This window comes from Tenrec ecaudatus, chromosome 2 (assembly GCF_050624435.1).
Source record: "Tenrec ecaudatus isolate mTenEca1 chromosome 2, mTenEca1.hap1, whole genome shotgun sequence".
Taxonomy (NCBI): domain Eukaryota; kingdom Metazoa; phylum Chordata; class Mammalia; order Afrosoricida; family Tenrecidae; genus Tenrec; species Tenrec ecaudatus.
This window is the reverse complement of record NC_134531.1, coordinates 191110189-191125759: the sequence shown is the minus strand read 5'-3', so window position 1 is coordinate 191125759 and position 15571 is coordinate 191110189. Positions and strand designations below refer to the sequence as shown.

The window sequence follows — 15571 nt, the reverse complement described above, 5'->3', positions numbered from 1 at the left end:
CAGCTTCATTTGTCTGCAGAGCAGCTGGTGGATTCAAACCGCTGACCATAAGGTTCAGCAGCCTAACAAGTAATGGTACAATGTTTCTAGGACACTGAAGGACTCTGGGTGGTTATGCTGTGTCCTTAAGAGTCGGAAAGGCCAGACCTGTGTAGCCACATTACTTCCCCTTCATGTTTCTTTCCTGACTGAGCCTGGTCTAATTTAAAGCTAAACATTTCTCTTAGTGGCAGGGGTTTTTTACATTTAATTTACTGTATACACTTGTGTATAAGCTGAGTTTTTCAGCACATTTTTAATGCCGTTTTTGTGGTAAAATTAGGTGCCTTGGCTGATATTTGGATAGGCCTATACTCGAGTATATATGGTGGATAGGTTTCTTTTGGGTTTTTTTCCTGGAGGGGGGAGAGGGTGGGACATGAGGAAGCTATTTAAAAGGCTTCAAAGATTAAACAGTTAACAAATGGCTTCCTTTGGGCCACAAACCCATTGTTCCAGAATGCTATTAGATTTCTTTTTGAACACTCTTAGCAAGTAAATCTGCACCCGATTTTCACATCCAGTTTTACTTATGAGAGCGGTAGAGGTAGACATGCCCTCACGCTCAGGTGGGCGTGACTACCTTTCAAAGTAAAGAGTGAACTGACTGTATTAACATGGAGTAGCCACACATCAGTGGTCAGAAAACACAGGATATTCTAATCACTATGGATGGGGGTGAACATGTAGTGACCACCCACTACGTATGTACGTGTTAGCCCAATGGAAAACAGAAGAGAACCAAAAGTTACAGCAAATAGCCCCTCTAATATTAAAAAATGCATCAGTGACTGAGAAACAAGAAAGCTCCTTGTCTTTTTGTCAGCTAGATGCCTCCTAACTTTCACTCTGTTCGGGGCTTTAGTCCTGCATTCTCTCCTGGCCAGACCATGTTTCCTCAGCTGTGGGACTCACTGTGCCTCCCAGTGCCTATGGTCATTCCAATTTGAAGTTATTAGATGGCAGATTATTTGTCTATTTTACAGATTGCAAATCTGAGGCCCTGTAAAAGATATGTCTGTGGCTCTCCACTTAAATGAGAAGCAAAAAACTATGCTGCCCAGTCTCATGACTACAGCACATGTTCCTTTCAATTGTGTAACTCACCTTTTTCCTTTTAAAAATCATTTTATTGGGGGCTCATACAACTCTTATCACAATCTATACATCCGTCCATTGTGTCAAGCACATTTGTATGTTTGTTGCCATCATCATTCTCAAAACATTTTCTTCTACTAGACTCCTTGGTATCAGCTCCTCATATTTTCCCCTACCTCCTCCCCATGTATTTCACTCTTAATGAGCGTACATGACCAGGAAAGGGCAAAATCTACTACAGTTGTATTATTTGGGTAGGTAGCATAAAAACATAAACAGAAATTTTCTTTTGGTTATAGAAACATTGAGGCTAATGGATGATGTAAACTGACTAAGAAAATGCATCTAGTAGTGTTGGAAGAATTAAAATTTGATTCCCCATCCGTGAGATTCTAAAAATCATTTTTTTCTAAATAATTTTATTGGGGGCTCGTACAACTCTTACCAGTAACCATACATCCATCCATTTTGTCAAGCACATTTTTCCATTTGTTGCCATCATCATTCTCAAAACATTTTCTTTCTACTTGACCCATTGGTCTCAGCTCATTTTCCCCCTCCTACCTCTCCCACCCTCCCTCGATAATTTATAAATTATCATTATTTTCTCATGTCTTAACACTGACCGATATCTCCTTCACCAACTTTTGTGTTGTCCATCCCCTTGGGAGGGGATTACATGTAGATCATTTTGATCAGTTCCCCCTTTCTCCCCCCACCTTTCCCTTACCCTCCTATCGCTACTCTCATTATTGGTCCTGAGGGGTTTAATCTGTCCTGGATTCCCTGTGTTTCCAGCTCTTATCTGTACCCATGTACATGCGCTGGTCTAGCTGGGCTTGTAAGCTAGAATTGGTGAAGGGGCATGATTGGGGGGGCGGTATTAGAGAAAAGTTGGTGCTATACTGTACCAACTGGCTTGTCTCTTCCCTGCAACCCTTCTGTAAGGGGATGTCCATTTGCCTACAGATGGGCTTTGGGTCTCCAGTCTGTACTCCCCCTCATTCACAATGATAGGATTTTTTTCTTCTGGTTTTTTGATGCTGATACCCGATCCTATCGACACCTCATGATCACATTGGCTGGTGTGCTTCTTCCATGTGGGCTTTATTGCTTCTAAGCTAGATAGCTGCTTGTTTATCTTCAAGCCTTTAAGATCCCTGACACTATATCTTTCGACAGCCAGGCACCATCAGTTTTCTTCACCACATTTGCTTATGCACTCACTTTGTCTTCAGTGATTATGTCGGGAAGGTGAGCATCAAGGAGTGCCAGCTTAATAAAACAAAGTCTTCTTGCATTGAGGGAGCATTTCAGTGGAGGCCCAATGTCTGTATGCTATCTTGGCTAAACTTATGTTTGCACATAGATCTATTTCCACATCCTCATAAAAAAGTATATTTACATATGTACATGCCTTTATATAGGCCTCTATATATGTCTTTTGCCTCTGAGTTCTTTCCTCTATTTCCTTTGACTTTCCTCTTGTCCCACTACCATGTTCAGCCTTCATTTGAGTTTCAGTAATTCCCCTCAGTTACAGTGCCCTTGATCAAGCCCCACCAGGCCCCTACACCCTTATTGCCATCGATTTTGGATCACTTGTTGTTTCCTAGTCCCTGGGTTTGTTAATACTCACTTCCTTTCCCCCGTCTCCCCCTCTCCCAAGTTTCCCCAGAACCATTGGTCCCCTTGTTTTCTCCTCAAGATTGTTTATCCCGCCTATCTAGACAGACCTGCAAAGATAATAATATGCACAAAAAACAAGACAGAGCAAAATAAAGAAAAAAAACAATGACACACAAAAAAAGAAAAGCCTGTAAGTAGTTCAAAGTCTGTTTGTTGACCTTTACGAGTGTTTTCCAGTAGAGTCTGATAGGGTGTCACGCATCCTGTCCCCAAAGCCTATTTGTGGTATTCCCTGGGGACTTTGTTGCTCTGTTGCACACCCTGAGTGTTTCACCTCAGTGTGGTGGGGTCATGGTGAAGAATCGTCTTTTAAGCCGCTCCCCATTCATTTCAGGAGAAAGGGAAAGACTATGGAAATCACAGAGCTCCTGGGTGACAGAAACCAACTAACTAAAAGGTTGGTGGACTGAACCCACCCACAGGACCTTGGAAGAAAGGCCTGATGATCTGCTTCAGCGGAAGCCACATTGCAGTTCAACTCTGTCGCACACGGGTTTCCATGATGCAGAATGCTGACACGAGCATAACTGGCTGAGTGTAAACAGATGTTATGGCTACCACAGCCTCAGGAAACGGCTCTAGGTAGAAAGGCAGTGACAGACCTCCAAGCTGCATGTGCACTGGTATCCAGGGCTGCTAGCTCACTGGGCCCTCGACTCTATAGAGCAAGGGGTGTCGGAGCCAGTGCGCACAGAGCAGCATGGAAGTCTCTCCCCCTCAAATGCACAGGTCTTCTGCGCTGAGTCCACACATTATGGTGGATAAAAAAATCCTGAAGAATTGCTTAGAGTTGGTTGCTGGAGTGGGAAGAACATACAATAATGCACTATGTGCCCGTTGGTGTCCACTGACATCCTTACCATCTGTCTGGCTGCCGCTGTGCTTTTCCTGCTCATCTGGAGAGCAGAAGTTTCTGCCCAACCAAGTGTCAATAAAATCTCCAAACCCACAGCCCAGATGCCACATACAGGTCACACAACATAGCGGCCCTTACTGTTAGCGACTGTGAAAAGTGGAACCGTCTCTCTACTCGAGAATCATTGGGCAATTTGAAAATGATCTTGACACTGTCAGGGTCATCAGGGGAAGGCTCAGGGGGCAAGCACTCCAGCTTCTTTTCCTTTTCCTCCTGTAAATTCTGCAGAGACACAAGGCAAAGGGGAGATGTGGATTCAGGAAACAGGAAATGCAATGACCAGGTATGTTTGTCATGCAGTCAGGTCACCATAAGAAACACCTTTTGGTGAGCGGCAGGAACAGCCTGCTTCAAAGTATCCCATGCATGACTGCTAAGGCTATCAACTGAGAAAAGGGGAAATGGTAAAGAGACAAGCAAGTGGTTTTACATAACAATCACACATGAACTAAATGCTGAATTAACCTACACTGGTGCCAAGAACGACTATTTTAAAAGCACTGCTGAAAATCACACTTGGACTTATACTTACTATACTTACTATTCCTAGAGTAGAGCTGTTCCGCCTGGCTTTTATTCACTATTTTATTATATATATTTATATTTGGTGGAGCCATAGAAAATCTAAACTAGTAAAGACATTTAAAATGACTTACATAGTTACCATCTCCATTTTCTCCCTTTACACTTCAGAAAAGACGAAGCTGGTAAAAATCCCCAGGGCTAGAAATGACAAGACAAAGGTGACACTCTGGTTTCAACAGGTGTGTTACCTGTCGCCGTCTCTCCTCTGCCAGCTTTTGCTGCTGCACCTCCTCTTCCTTCCGCCGCTTGCGCTCCCGTTCCTCCCGTTTCTTTCTTTCTTTCTCCTGGTCAGCCCTGAGAGAGGCCAGGTAGGCCTCATCCTGCTGCTGTCTCAGCACCTGGGTCTGGTTTCTTTCTTCTCTGTGGAGGAATACATCATAAGGGATTCCAATGGCAGACAGGGCACTGTCTGAGCCATCTTGTTTCTCAGTTTGGTAGAAATAGAAATGACAAATTTTCCCTTCTTTTTTAACTTTCAAAATAAAAATTTATCCGCTTCCAATGACAACAAAAGTAACATGATATTGTTATGAAATGATCAGTAATGTTATACGCTGCAAGTAAACACCCTTTTGAATTTCTAGTCTGGTACTGTGTGTTTTCATACAATCAAAAAACCCACGTACAGACGTGCATGTTTTAGATCTGAAAAATGTACCCTCGCATGCTATTCAGAGTCCCACCAATGGAAGCTAAAACCTCTGTAACAGGTTTGCGCGTGTTTACGGTTAGTTGTTCTTTCAGCAGGAGTGATACGCTGAACAATCACCATTCCTTACTACTGTCGTTTTAAAAATCAGGTAAACTGCACATGCAGTGACATGCACAGACCTTACATGTACCACTCAATGCATTTTTAAAAAAGGCTTTTCAACTCAGTACCTGTTGATCAATCCCCATTACTACTCCAATCAAACAGCACGTCCCCATCACCCCAGAGTGTTTCCCACACATTGCTCACACTGTTAAGTTATGCTGCATGTTTAGAGATTTTGTCACATGCAAGCGTTTTCCCATGTTATTAAAAACTTACCAAAAAATCTTAAGTCATAAAATTGTCTTGAGGGTATGTTAGCATAATTACAAAAGTCTCAAATACATCAAAACCAACCCAGAAATTGCATTTCTAGAAATTCACATTTTAATCTAAGGAATTCATCACAAATTGTAAATTATTTTTTCCTCTGATGCTCTTTATAATTGTAAAAAACTGAAAAAATAATAATTTCAAAGTCTAGTTAGTGATCTGGTTAAATTATAGTGTATGTAGATAATGGGATGCTAGACAACAAAAGCAATATGGCAAAGTTATATTTAATAAGGAGGGGAAATGTTTTATTACTATTGCATGCAAAGGGGTTTATAAAATATTATTGTGTGTGTCTATAAAATATTAAAATCAAATGAAGCGACACAGCGGAATGTCAAAAGTTGTGCTTGGGAGTATGGATGGCTTTTAATTTCTTCTTTGTGCTTTTATTACTGTTCATGTACATTATTTATGTGATGCAGGGGAGAGTTATTACCATTCCACATTTTTTACATTTAAGTTCTTTTTAATTATTTAGTTAGTTAGCCTCTCTTTTGACTGTTACCTCTTAGAAAAGGTTATCAGGAAACTAAATGGGCAAGGCTGTTAAAAGTTGCCCAAGACAGGACAGTGTATTTGTGAGCACGGGTTCTCAGTTCTAACATGTACCTCTCTAGGCGTTCGGACACCAGGTAGGTCTGATTTGCGTCCATGATGAATGTCAGTTGGTTCATGAGGTCATCAGGTTGGATCAGGCCTTCCAATCGTCCCACAACAGTCATCCTCCGGTCCTTCAGCATAATCATGGCCAGGAATGGGTATGTGTTCTCTCGCAAAGCCTGGGACACTAACAGAAAGAAGACCCACAGATCAAGGGCAGGACTTGGGGGGGACAAAACAGACTAACCCTGACCCTCTTAACAGTGAGCAAGAGAACTAACTGCTTTATCCTAGCTGGGAAAGAAGCAGGGACCATTCTTCTCTGCCCTTTCACCTCTGAGTTTCACAACTGCTTCTATTATGCACGGTGTCCCTATCCCAAGGAGATCAACTGGAATAGGACAGGTTTTCCTGGGTAGGTTGCAATGATGATGCTGGGTCCAAGTCTGGGAGGTTTACTTGGTGGTAGGAAAAGGGCCAATAAGTACTCTGGTTACTGCTTAGCTTAGCAGACTTCTCCACCTCCCTTCTCCCTGAGGAAGTCTCCCCCTGATGCTACTAGGGCTGATCTTCACCATCTGCCTTCTCTGACCCCATCTCTTTCTGAACCCTGTCCTCAGACCATTCCCCCTCGACAGACAGAAGGGTTCGCTTTTCTGCTTCAAAGAAACCAAGAAAATTGGTTTCCAAATAACCAAGATTTTATCTTGGTTCCACCTGTTTTTCTTAGGGTTAAACATAGGTTCCCAAACTTAATTGGCCTACTTCCCCCTCTTCAGAAAAGAAAAAGGAAAGAACTCAGCACCCACGGCATTCACAAATTTTTTGTACTTTTGCCCATAATCCATGATAAAGTGTAGCCCACGTCCCCACCCACCCTGGATTGTTCCAGCACCCCAGAGGGCAGTATTGTCCACTTTGGGAAACCATGCTTTAAAAGGGTTTGTTTAAAGATTCTATGAAAAATATAATTAATTAATTAAATTTAAAAGCTTCTATGAAAAACATCTTTGCTCTCTTTCTCTCTGGCCACACCCAAAGCCATATTAAAATAGGAAAATGCCTGCTTCGGGACACACACACACACACACACACACACACACACACACACTTTTAACAGATATTTTTAAAAACCAGAGTAAAGATTCACATTTTAGGTGACAGACACTCCCGGGGTCTGGCATGATAGGATAAAAGCTGGCGAACAGGAGCTGCAAAGTGACTACACTCTTCTTCACTGGATGTCTTTGTATCTCATGCGGACGTCTAAAAATACCCATCTCCAGTTAAGAGTTATTGTCAGCTAGGATCTGACCTTTCTCAATCCATAGCAGCACTCAAGGCATTCGGACAAGGAACGCATAGTACAAGAAGCTCCGTCAGAATTGCTGGTGAAGAGAATCAACTCTGCAGTAAAAGACCCATTAAAACAGGCAAGCTGCTGGCCAGGGCTGGGTGTTTTTGAAAATAAAGCAGACTCTTGGCAATGGTTCATGGTAAAGAATGTGCTTTGTGTCAGATACACCTGCACTCGCTCCACAACTGCTTCCCAATCCATTAGGATTAATGAGGATTAAATGAGAGAATGTACAAATAGCAACTCGCATTGCATGTACCAATGCAGTAGTACACGGCTTATCTTTCCAAGCCATTCCAAAGATGCCCAACAACCTTGAAGGGGCAGAAGCAGCACAACTCACCCCTGTATCCTTCAGGTTTGTTTGTGGAACACGCCCAGAAGAGCATCCTAGTGTTAATGAGTGAAATCACGTCTGGCGCACAGAGGGTGTTGCTGTGGAGGGGGAGGAAAAGGACATGAAAGCAACTTGCTGACTACAGTCATCAGAGAAGATCTGAGGAGAGAGAGCAAAGAATCAATTCCACTCACCGACAGAACTCGTCAGAGTCCTGGTGGTCATCGCCATGAAGATAAACCAAAAGGAAGCGCAACTCCCGCTTGGCATCATTAAGTGCCTGTGAGAAACAGAAGACAATTCATTATGAGGAATTTATCCTGAGCTTTTAATTAGGGTGAGGTCCTAATGGATGCAGCCGAGTGTTTTTGACGAGCGCGCACGCGCACACACACGAATGAGAAAAGAAAAGGCGAGCAAGAAACCAGAAAATCCCCAGGTTTCTACCTTCGCACTCCCAGCATTTTTCTTCTTCTAGAAATGCTTACTGATACGCTTCAATGAAAAGAGTTTTCCTACTGTATCAGGACAGAAATTGCACCAGGCCCATGAGAGTAGATAAGCTGACAAAGTAGGCCCAACAGACCACGGAGAAGTCAGTTCCTACAGTCTAACAGAAGAAACACCAGACAAAGCTGGAGAACCTCACCATAGGGAAGGGGTGGGTGGGTGTGCGCTCACACGAGAGACAATCTTGCCGTGTCAGAGCTACTACATCCTTGTGAGTAAAAGGGCCCCGGGAAGAGGAGTCTGATGCCAGGCCACATGGATCAGGTGGGGTTGAGGGTCTGTAGGGCTCAATGGCATGCTCAGAAGCACCAGTTTTTCTTGTGCATGCTTTTGTGTGCACATAAATCCCAAGCACAATTCTCTTCAGGGAAGATTCCCTGACATTAAGGAATACAGCCAAGGGGGTGCATGAGACTTCCCCATCTATTTCTCTGTGTTTCCAGCACCGAGCACATGCCCAACATACACATACCTCCCCGCCCCCACCACTGAGTCCATGCCAACTCAGCGACCCTCTAGAGGGTTCTCAGACTGAGAATCTTCACCTGAACAGACGGCCTCATCAGTCTCCCGAGGAGTGGCGGAAGGGTTTGAACAGCTAATCCTGCAGTTTACGACACAATGCTTACCCAACAATGCCGTCAGGCATCTAAAACTCAGACTCACTGCCAATGAGTCCGTTCTGACTCATAGCAACCCTAACGGTCAGGCAAACTAGCCCCTTTGGATTTCCCAAACTGTAAATCTTACCAAGGTAGAAAGCCTCCTTTTTCTCCCTTGGAGCAGTTGGTAGTTTTACACTGCTGACCCTACGGTCAGCCACTAGTGCTTCTACAAGGCATACATATAGTTGGTGCTTAATGTTTGCTGAATGGAATGGGAGTATCTAGTGAGGAGATTATGAGCCAAGGTAGTTGGAAAATCAAAACAGGAAGGTTAAAATTAATTTCTTGAGATAATGATACATTTTCTTTTTCTTTGGCAAACTAGCACAATTGGCTCTAATCCCGCTCCGCAGCCCCCGGCCGGCAAGAATTAGCAGTAGCACCCAAGGCATGGGTGGCTTCAGTTGAGGAGTTTAGCTATGGCTTGTGTCCTCATTCAATACTGTGTGGGAAGATGATTTTGGCCTTGCCGTGAAGGGCTTACAGCTCTGGTAACTGAGCTAAGGCGTACATACAAACAAGCATAATACAAAAAGATATCATGTGAAATTGTGACCAACTAAAAACCAGAAAAGCTATGGGAGAACAAATGAAGACGATGATTTGAGATTGTGAGGTAGGGCAAGGCATAACAATCAGGCGAGGGGTGGGGAACGACACGATCTGCTGAAGAATGGGCAACATTCTAATTCGCAAAACTGTGAGGAAGGCATCCAGGTGGAGGGAACAACAAAAGCAAAGCTAGTAAGGTGGGATGACAGTGTGCAAGGGAAGCATTCAGCTGGAACCTGGGGTGTGGGGACAGGTCATGCAAGAAACGGCATTTTAGGAAGGCCCTCCTAAAAGGTTTGGTCTTTCTTTTATCACTACAAGCAGTGAACAGCACCTGAGATTTCTGAGTGAAAGGATGGCACGATTACTACTGGGCTCTGCTGTCCTCTGAGGTGAGGATCACATCAATAAACTTGCACCTGTATGGTTTGTGGCACTGACCTGGCTGTACGTTCCCTGGTAGAAGACAGGGTGTGCCCGCCCATATTTCTCTTCAAAAGAATGCATAAATGAAACAATGTCCCCAACGGGGTCAGTGACCCGGCTGCGAGGGTCAGGCCGTATAAAACGCAGAGCAAACCTGGGGAGGAAGGAATAAATATCACATGAATCCTGCTGACTTTAGAGCGTATCCACTTGTACAGATTTCTGGAAGAGGCCAGAGGCATGGCAGCCACAGGAGGAGGGACCTGGAGTAGACAACGATCTCAAGGGAGGCATGTGGCTCAAAAGCTGCAGAGCAGCAAGCTGTCATCCACTGCCTGTTCTAGAAACCACGAGGAAGACAAATGCCATCCCGAGTGCTTTATACAGAAACATTTAGTGCCAGAAAAACTGGAAAAAGACGACAACGTCCAAAAATTCGCGGGCCAGGCTTTCCCTCCATACTCTCTAGAACGGCAGGGTGACACATGGCCGGCCACGTATGCTTATCAAATGTAAATGAATTCGATTCAGCTCCTCATTCCCACTAAGCTGTATTGTAAGTACTCAACAGCCACAGGATTAGTGGCTTCTGTAATGGCCACTATAGATCTAGAACATTCTCTTTATCTTAGAAATTCTACTGGATAGCACATCTTCAGAACAAAGATCAGTCCCTCTCCCTTTATGTACGCCTGGGATTTTGATTTTTTTCCCCTGTTCATATTCCCAAGCTATTTGAATTTTGGACAGGAATAGCAAACTTGAACTTGTAGATAGGATTCACTTGCTTTTCAAAGGGGCAAGTAAAATCTGCTTGATGGTTTATGGTTCATGGACTCAACCGGGTAAGTTATAAAGCTGGCCCAGAGAATGTCTGGTGACTTGCAGTCCTGGGTTGTGTGATGGGAGGTATCACACATCTCCTAGAAGCTCATCCCCCCATCATATTCTTGTAGCTTCATTTCTGATGCTTTAGGTTCCCAAAGGAGGCAGTGAAGACAGAGGTCTGGTAAGTCAGTGGGCTGCTGTTGTGTGCTGTCAGGCTAATTCTGACTCAAAGTGACCCTCAGAGGTCAAAGCAGAACTGCCCCTTTGGCTTTCCTGGGCTGTAAACTTCCTGGGAGCAGAAGGCCTCATCTCTCTCCCTCGGAGCAGCTGGGGGTGGCTTTGAGCAACTGACCTTGTGATTAGCAGCCTATTGCATAACTCTATGCCCCCACGGCTCCTTAGTCAGTGTGCCACATGATATTAAACAAGTTGCCTGAACGACACAGCTGCATTAAAATTAGTAACACATGCCACGCATATTTTTCTTAGGAAAGCAAACAACATTCATTTACTTGAGGAATTTTCAGTACATAAGAGGTGACTAAAATATGCTAAATTCTGAACCAAATCCTTAATCCCTCAACAAACTCCCCATGTATATACAATTCCACTTGGAATTTCTCCTGAGTAATCACATCAAGCTTATTGACATAAACATTCCAGAGTAAATTAAACCCACAAAATATAAAAAGTTATGTATGCAGGGAAGTGGTTAGGAACCTGTAAAAGATTTTTTTATTGTATCAACAGGCTCTAAATAACTTTCCTGAAATTAAGTATTTTAGGATTATCTCAGTCAGTTTTCAAATCTTGACTTTTAACTTTTATGGCCTACATATTTTAGGACAATCTATTTTTCTAAAAAGTATAAGACATCAAACCAATCTTCTTTACGATTTGAAAGGATCAAGTGCCATTTTTAAATAGCAGGGATTGAAAGAATACGAATTAGTTCATTAATGACCGTTAAAAACTACATTGGCATAAGTAAAAACGTAGGCAGGATCATAACACACGAAATGGTCATGGTAACAGGCTCTAATGCGGCTCCTGTACTTTAGCCACTGCTGGGCCCTCGTTTGCAGCCTCTGCCTGCTCATACTAAAAGGGAGGTGGAGGCAAAGCCCAGAGCACAGACTCTAGTTGTTTGTTGGCCCAGATGTCCCATTAACACTTTGTTCCTCTTAAAACCTAGGCATGGGTTCAACTACTACTCATCTCTAGACCAGACACCCCAACCCTGATGTTGCCGCTGGTCAGAAGTCACTCGCTATTTTTAGCTTGCAGCAATAAGGTTTTCGAATGGTATCTGAAAGAAGCTAGAAATACAGAAGTATGAAACTAGGGTTCCAGGGTCAGCAACCGATAGCTGCCAGGCAGTGAAATGTGCCACAGAGGCATCTAGAGAGGTGAAGCTGGTGTGACAGGACTCTCAGGAGAAGTGGCTAATGTCTGAGTAAGGGCATGTGTTGGTATTTTGAGAATCAGGTGGTGTAGATGTGGTTTAGGGTACAAAGGATCAGGAGTGTGAAGTTAAAAGGTAATGGTGGTTAGATAGGAGAGGGTGTGGAGATTAAGGAGGAACTGTTGAGGTAACAAACCTGGCAAGGGTACTGATAGGTGTAGGCAGACTGACTCTTGAAAATGATAGGCCACACTAATTAAAAACAATTGCATTTTACAACACCTGTCATTATTTCTGAACCAATTTAAATATTTTCACACTATATTAAAAGACTGAAAGTTCAGGTGAACTTTCACTCAGACTGACAAGTCCAAATGGATAGAATATAAACCTCCTCTCTCTCAGTTCAAGTTCCAAAGCCTACTCTGTTGCTACTAACATAAACATCAAGGTACGTACCGAAATATATCAAGTATCGTGTAATAGGTGAACCGGAATGGAAGCATGATCAAGTAATAACCCCATCCAAGCAGCCCCTGAAATTCCAAAAGCAAAATTAGATACTTGTTATCCTTAGTCATGCTAATTATAAATGATCATCAACCTGTGCTCTTGAACTCAGAATACTAAAAAAATCATCACTTAGCATCTCCATTTCCTCAATGCTGACAAGTACTCTATGAAAAGGTATGGTAACGGGGGAATTCTAACCAGTGCAAAGTCAAAGGGAAAGCTTTCTTGGGATTCCAAATGTATGTGAGTATAAACACAAGCTCACTGTCAATGAGTCAGTGCTGACTCAGACACCTCTCCGTGGGTCTTAGAGACTAACTGCTTATGGCAGAAAGGCCAGTCTTCCTCGTGAGGAGATGCTAGTGGATTCGAAATGCCAAGCATGTGGGTTACAGCCCAATGCATAACCACTGCACCACCAGAGCTCCACGCCTGGGTAAGAAAGGAACAACGGCAAGAAAGTTCTTTGGAGTTAAGTGTATAAACATCTGACTTCCTTAGGAGACTCTGAGCGCTCTGAGGGGAAGACTAGCGCTCAACAATAAAACACGCCACAGGCTGCAACATTCTTAACTGCCTGCTGAATTTAACAGAAAGGCCTCTCTGCTACTAGCCCTAAGATACTCATGTATAAGCCGAGTTTTTCCGGCATATTTTTAATGCTGTTTTTGTGATAAAATTAGGTGCCTCGGCTGATATTTGGGTCGGCTTATAGTCAATTATATACAGTACTTCCTCAGAAGTAGCTTAGAATTAACTGAAGCAAGCAATAGTGAAATGGGCAAACAGATCCTAATGTACAATTTAAATATGTAGCAAAGCTATTTATACTAGTAAATAAAATATCTGTGTACTCAGAAGAAAGGGGAAAACTTCTGAATCGTTTGTGTCACGGACACATAATATCTCACTAACTTTACTAAGAAGTCTGGTGTAGCTAACAGGTTTACATTCTGAGTATTTCCCTCCCACCCCCACTTCGATTATCTGGAGATAAGCACAAGTCAAACAAATGAACCTATAAAACAAAATGGGCGAATTTCAGCTGCAAAATAACTTGCCCTTGGTTGTGGTCTTGAGACAACATAGCTGTAGATCCTGTGATCTGCTGTGTTAACCTGGAGAGGTCTCGAAGGAGGTGGGTTGAAAACACTTGGTACACCCTCTTGCTCATTTAATCTGTCTTGTACAGCAGCCTGAGATGAAAGGAAAAATAGCAAGAGTTTCAGAAGGGATGAACTAACTATTGCTTGGTTTCAAACAGTATAAACATTAGGAGTGTATCTTCTTAGACCTTTTAATCAACACAGATTCCATAAACACATCTGCTAAAGTGGGAGGCATCATGCAGAGGCAGCTCCAGAATTCACACACAGCAGGGAGATGAAAGAACTGCCTGGAAGCATCATGTGTGCAGCACATAGTAGGTGGCTAGTACAAGGTGCTTCACTGTATGGGCGCGTGAAATCCAGGCACCTAGAATACGATGTGGATGGCTGGTGCTCCCGAAGTTGTGCACGGGAACCATCCTGATGGTGTAGCGTTTGATGGAGAGGGCCAGGGAGAAACTTATGTGAATCCCAATTCAGAAAATCTTTTGGCTTATAAGCCTCAATTTTCCACTACAATTACACTATGCAGTGGTCTGTATTTTTAGGAAGGCCTCTTATAAGAAAGAGGGAAAATATAAGTGGCCCAGGCGCGTACCCTGGGCCTGTTATTGTTAGGGGCCACTGAGTTGATTCTGAGGCATAATGATCTCAATGTGCAACAGAATGAAACACTGCCTGGTCCTGAACCATCCCCATAACTGCTGTTGTGTTTGAGCCCATTGCTGCAGCCATTAATCCATCTTACTGACTCTCTCCACTACCAAAGCATGATGTTCAAGGAATGGTCTCTCCTGGTAACCTGCTCATGGTACAAAAGACAGAGCCTTGCCATTCTTGCTTCTAAGAAGCATTCTAGCTGTACCTCTTCCAAGACATGTCTGTTTGTTCTTTGGGCAGTTCACAGTGCTTTCAATATTCTATGTCTAAATCACAATCCAAATGCATAAATTATTCTCCTATCTTTCATATTTATTGCCCAGCTTTCACATGCATATGAATTGATTAAGACCATAGTTTGAGTCCGGCACACCTTAGTCCTGAAAGTGACATTCTTGTTTGCCATAACTTCAAAGAGGCCTTGTGCAGCAGATCTGCTCAATGCAAAATGTCCTTTGATGGCTTTTCCATGATATCCCAAAATATCCACTGATATTTTCCATGAGCACTGATTGTGAATCCAAGCAAAATAAAATCCTTGACCGCTTCAATCACTTGTTTTCTTTTTTTAACTTTTAAATCATTTTATTGAGGGCTCGTACAACTCTTATCACAATCCATACATCCATCCATCGTGTCAAGCACATTTGTTGCCATCATCATGCTGAAACCATTTTCTTTCTACTTGAACCCTTGGTATCAGCTCCTCATTTTCCCCTTCCTCCCCATGCTCCCCTCCCTCACGAACCCTTTATAATTTATAAATTATTATTATGTCATGTCTCACACTGTCCAATCTCTCCCTTCACCCACATTTCTGTGGTCTGTCCCCCCCAGGAAGGGGATTATATGTAGATCCTTGTGATCGGTTCCCCATTTCTACCTCACCCTCCTGGAATAGCTACTCTCATTATTGGTCCTGAGAGATTTATCTGTCCTGGATTCCTTGTGTTTCCAGTTGCTATCTGTACCAGTGTGCATCCTCTGGTCTAGCCATATTTGTAAGGTAGAATTGGGATCACGATAGTGGAGGGGAGGAGACATTAAAGAACTAGAGGAAAGTTGTATGTTTCATCGACAGCTTCAATCTTTTTGTCACTTATCATATTGGGCTAATTGTGAGGATTTTTGTTTTCTTTACATTGAGGTGTAATTCGTACAGGAAGTTATAGTCTTTGATTTTTGTCAGCAA

General features: G+C 43.1%; 1 protein-coding gene across 2 annotated transcripts in view; it reads right to left on the bottom strand.

The window, feature by feature from the left end:
• The window catches only part of FAF2 (Fas associated factor family member 2), a 66087-nt gene that overhangs the window by 7424 nt on the left and 43092 nt on the right, over positions 1 to 15571 (bottom strand). For both annotated transcript variants that reach the window (XM_075541994.1, XM_075541995.1), the window contains exons 3-10: positions 13672 to 13806; positions 12557 to 12633; positions 9880 to 10018; positions 7906 to 7991; positions 7718 to 7809; positions 6027 to 6204; positions 4516 to 4687; positions 3821 to 3964 (exon numbers count right to left, since the gene is read on the bottom strand). In XM_075541994.1, coding sequence (XP_075398109.1) covers positions 3821 to 3964; positions 4516 to 4687; positions 6027 to 6204; positions 7718 to 7809; positions 7906 to 7991; positions 9880 to 10018; positions 12557 to 12633; positions 13672 to 13806 — 1023 coding nt within the window. The remainder of the gene's footprint in view (positions 1 to 3820; positions 3965 to 4515; positions 4688 to 6026; positions 6205 to 7717; positions 7810 to 7905; positions 7992 to 9879; positions 10019 to 12556; positions 12634 to 13671; positions 13807 to 15571) is intronic.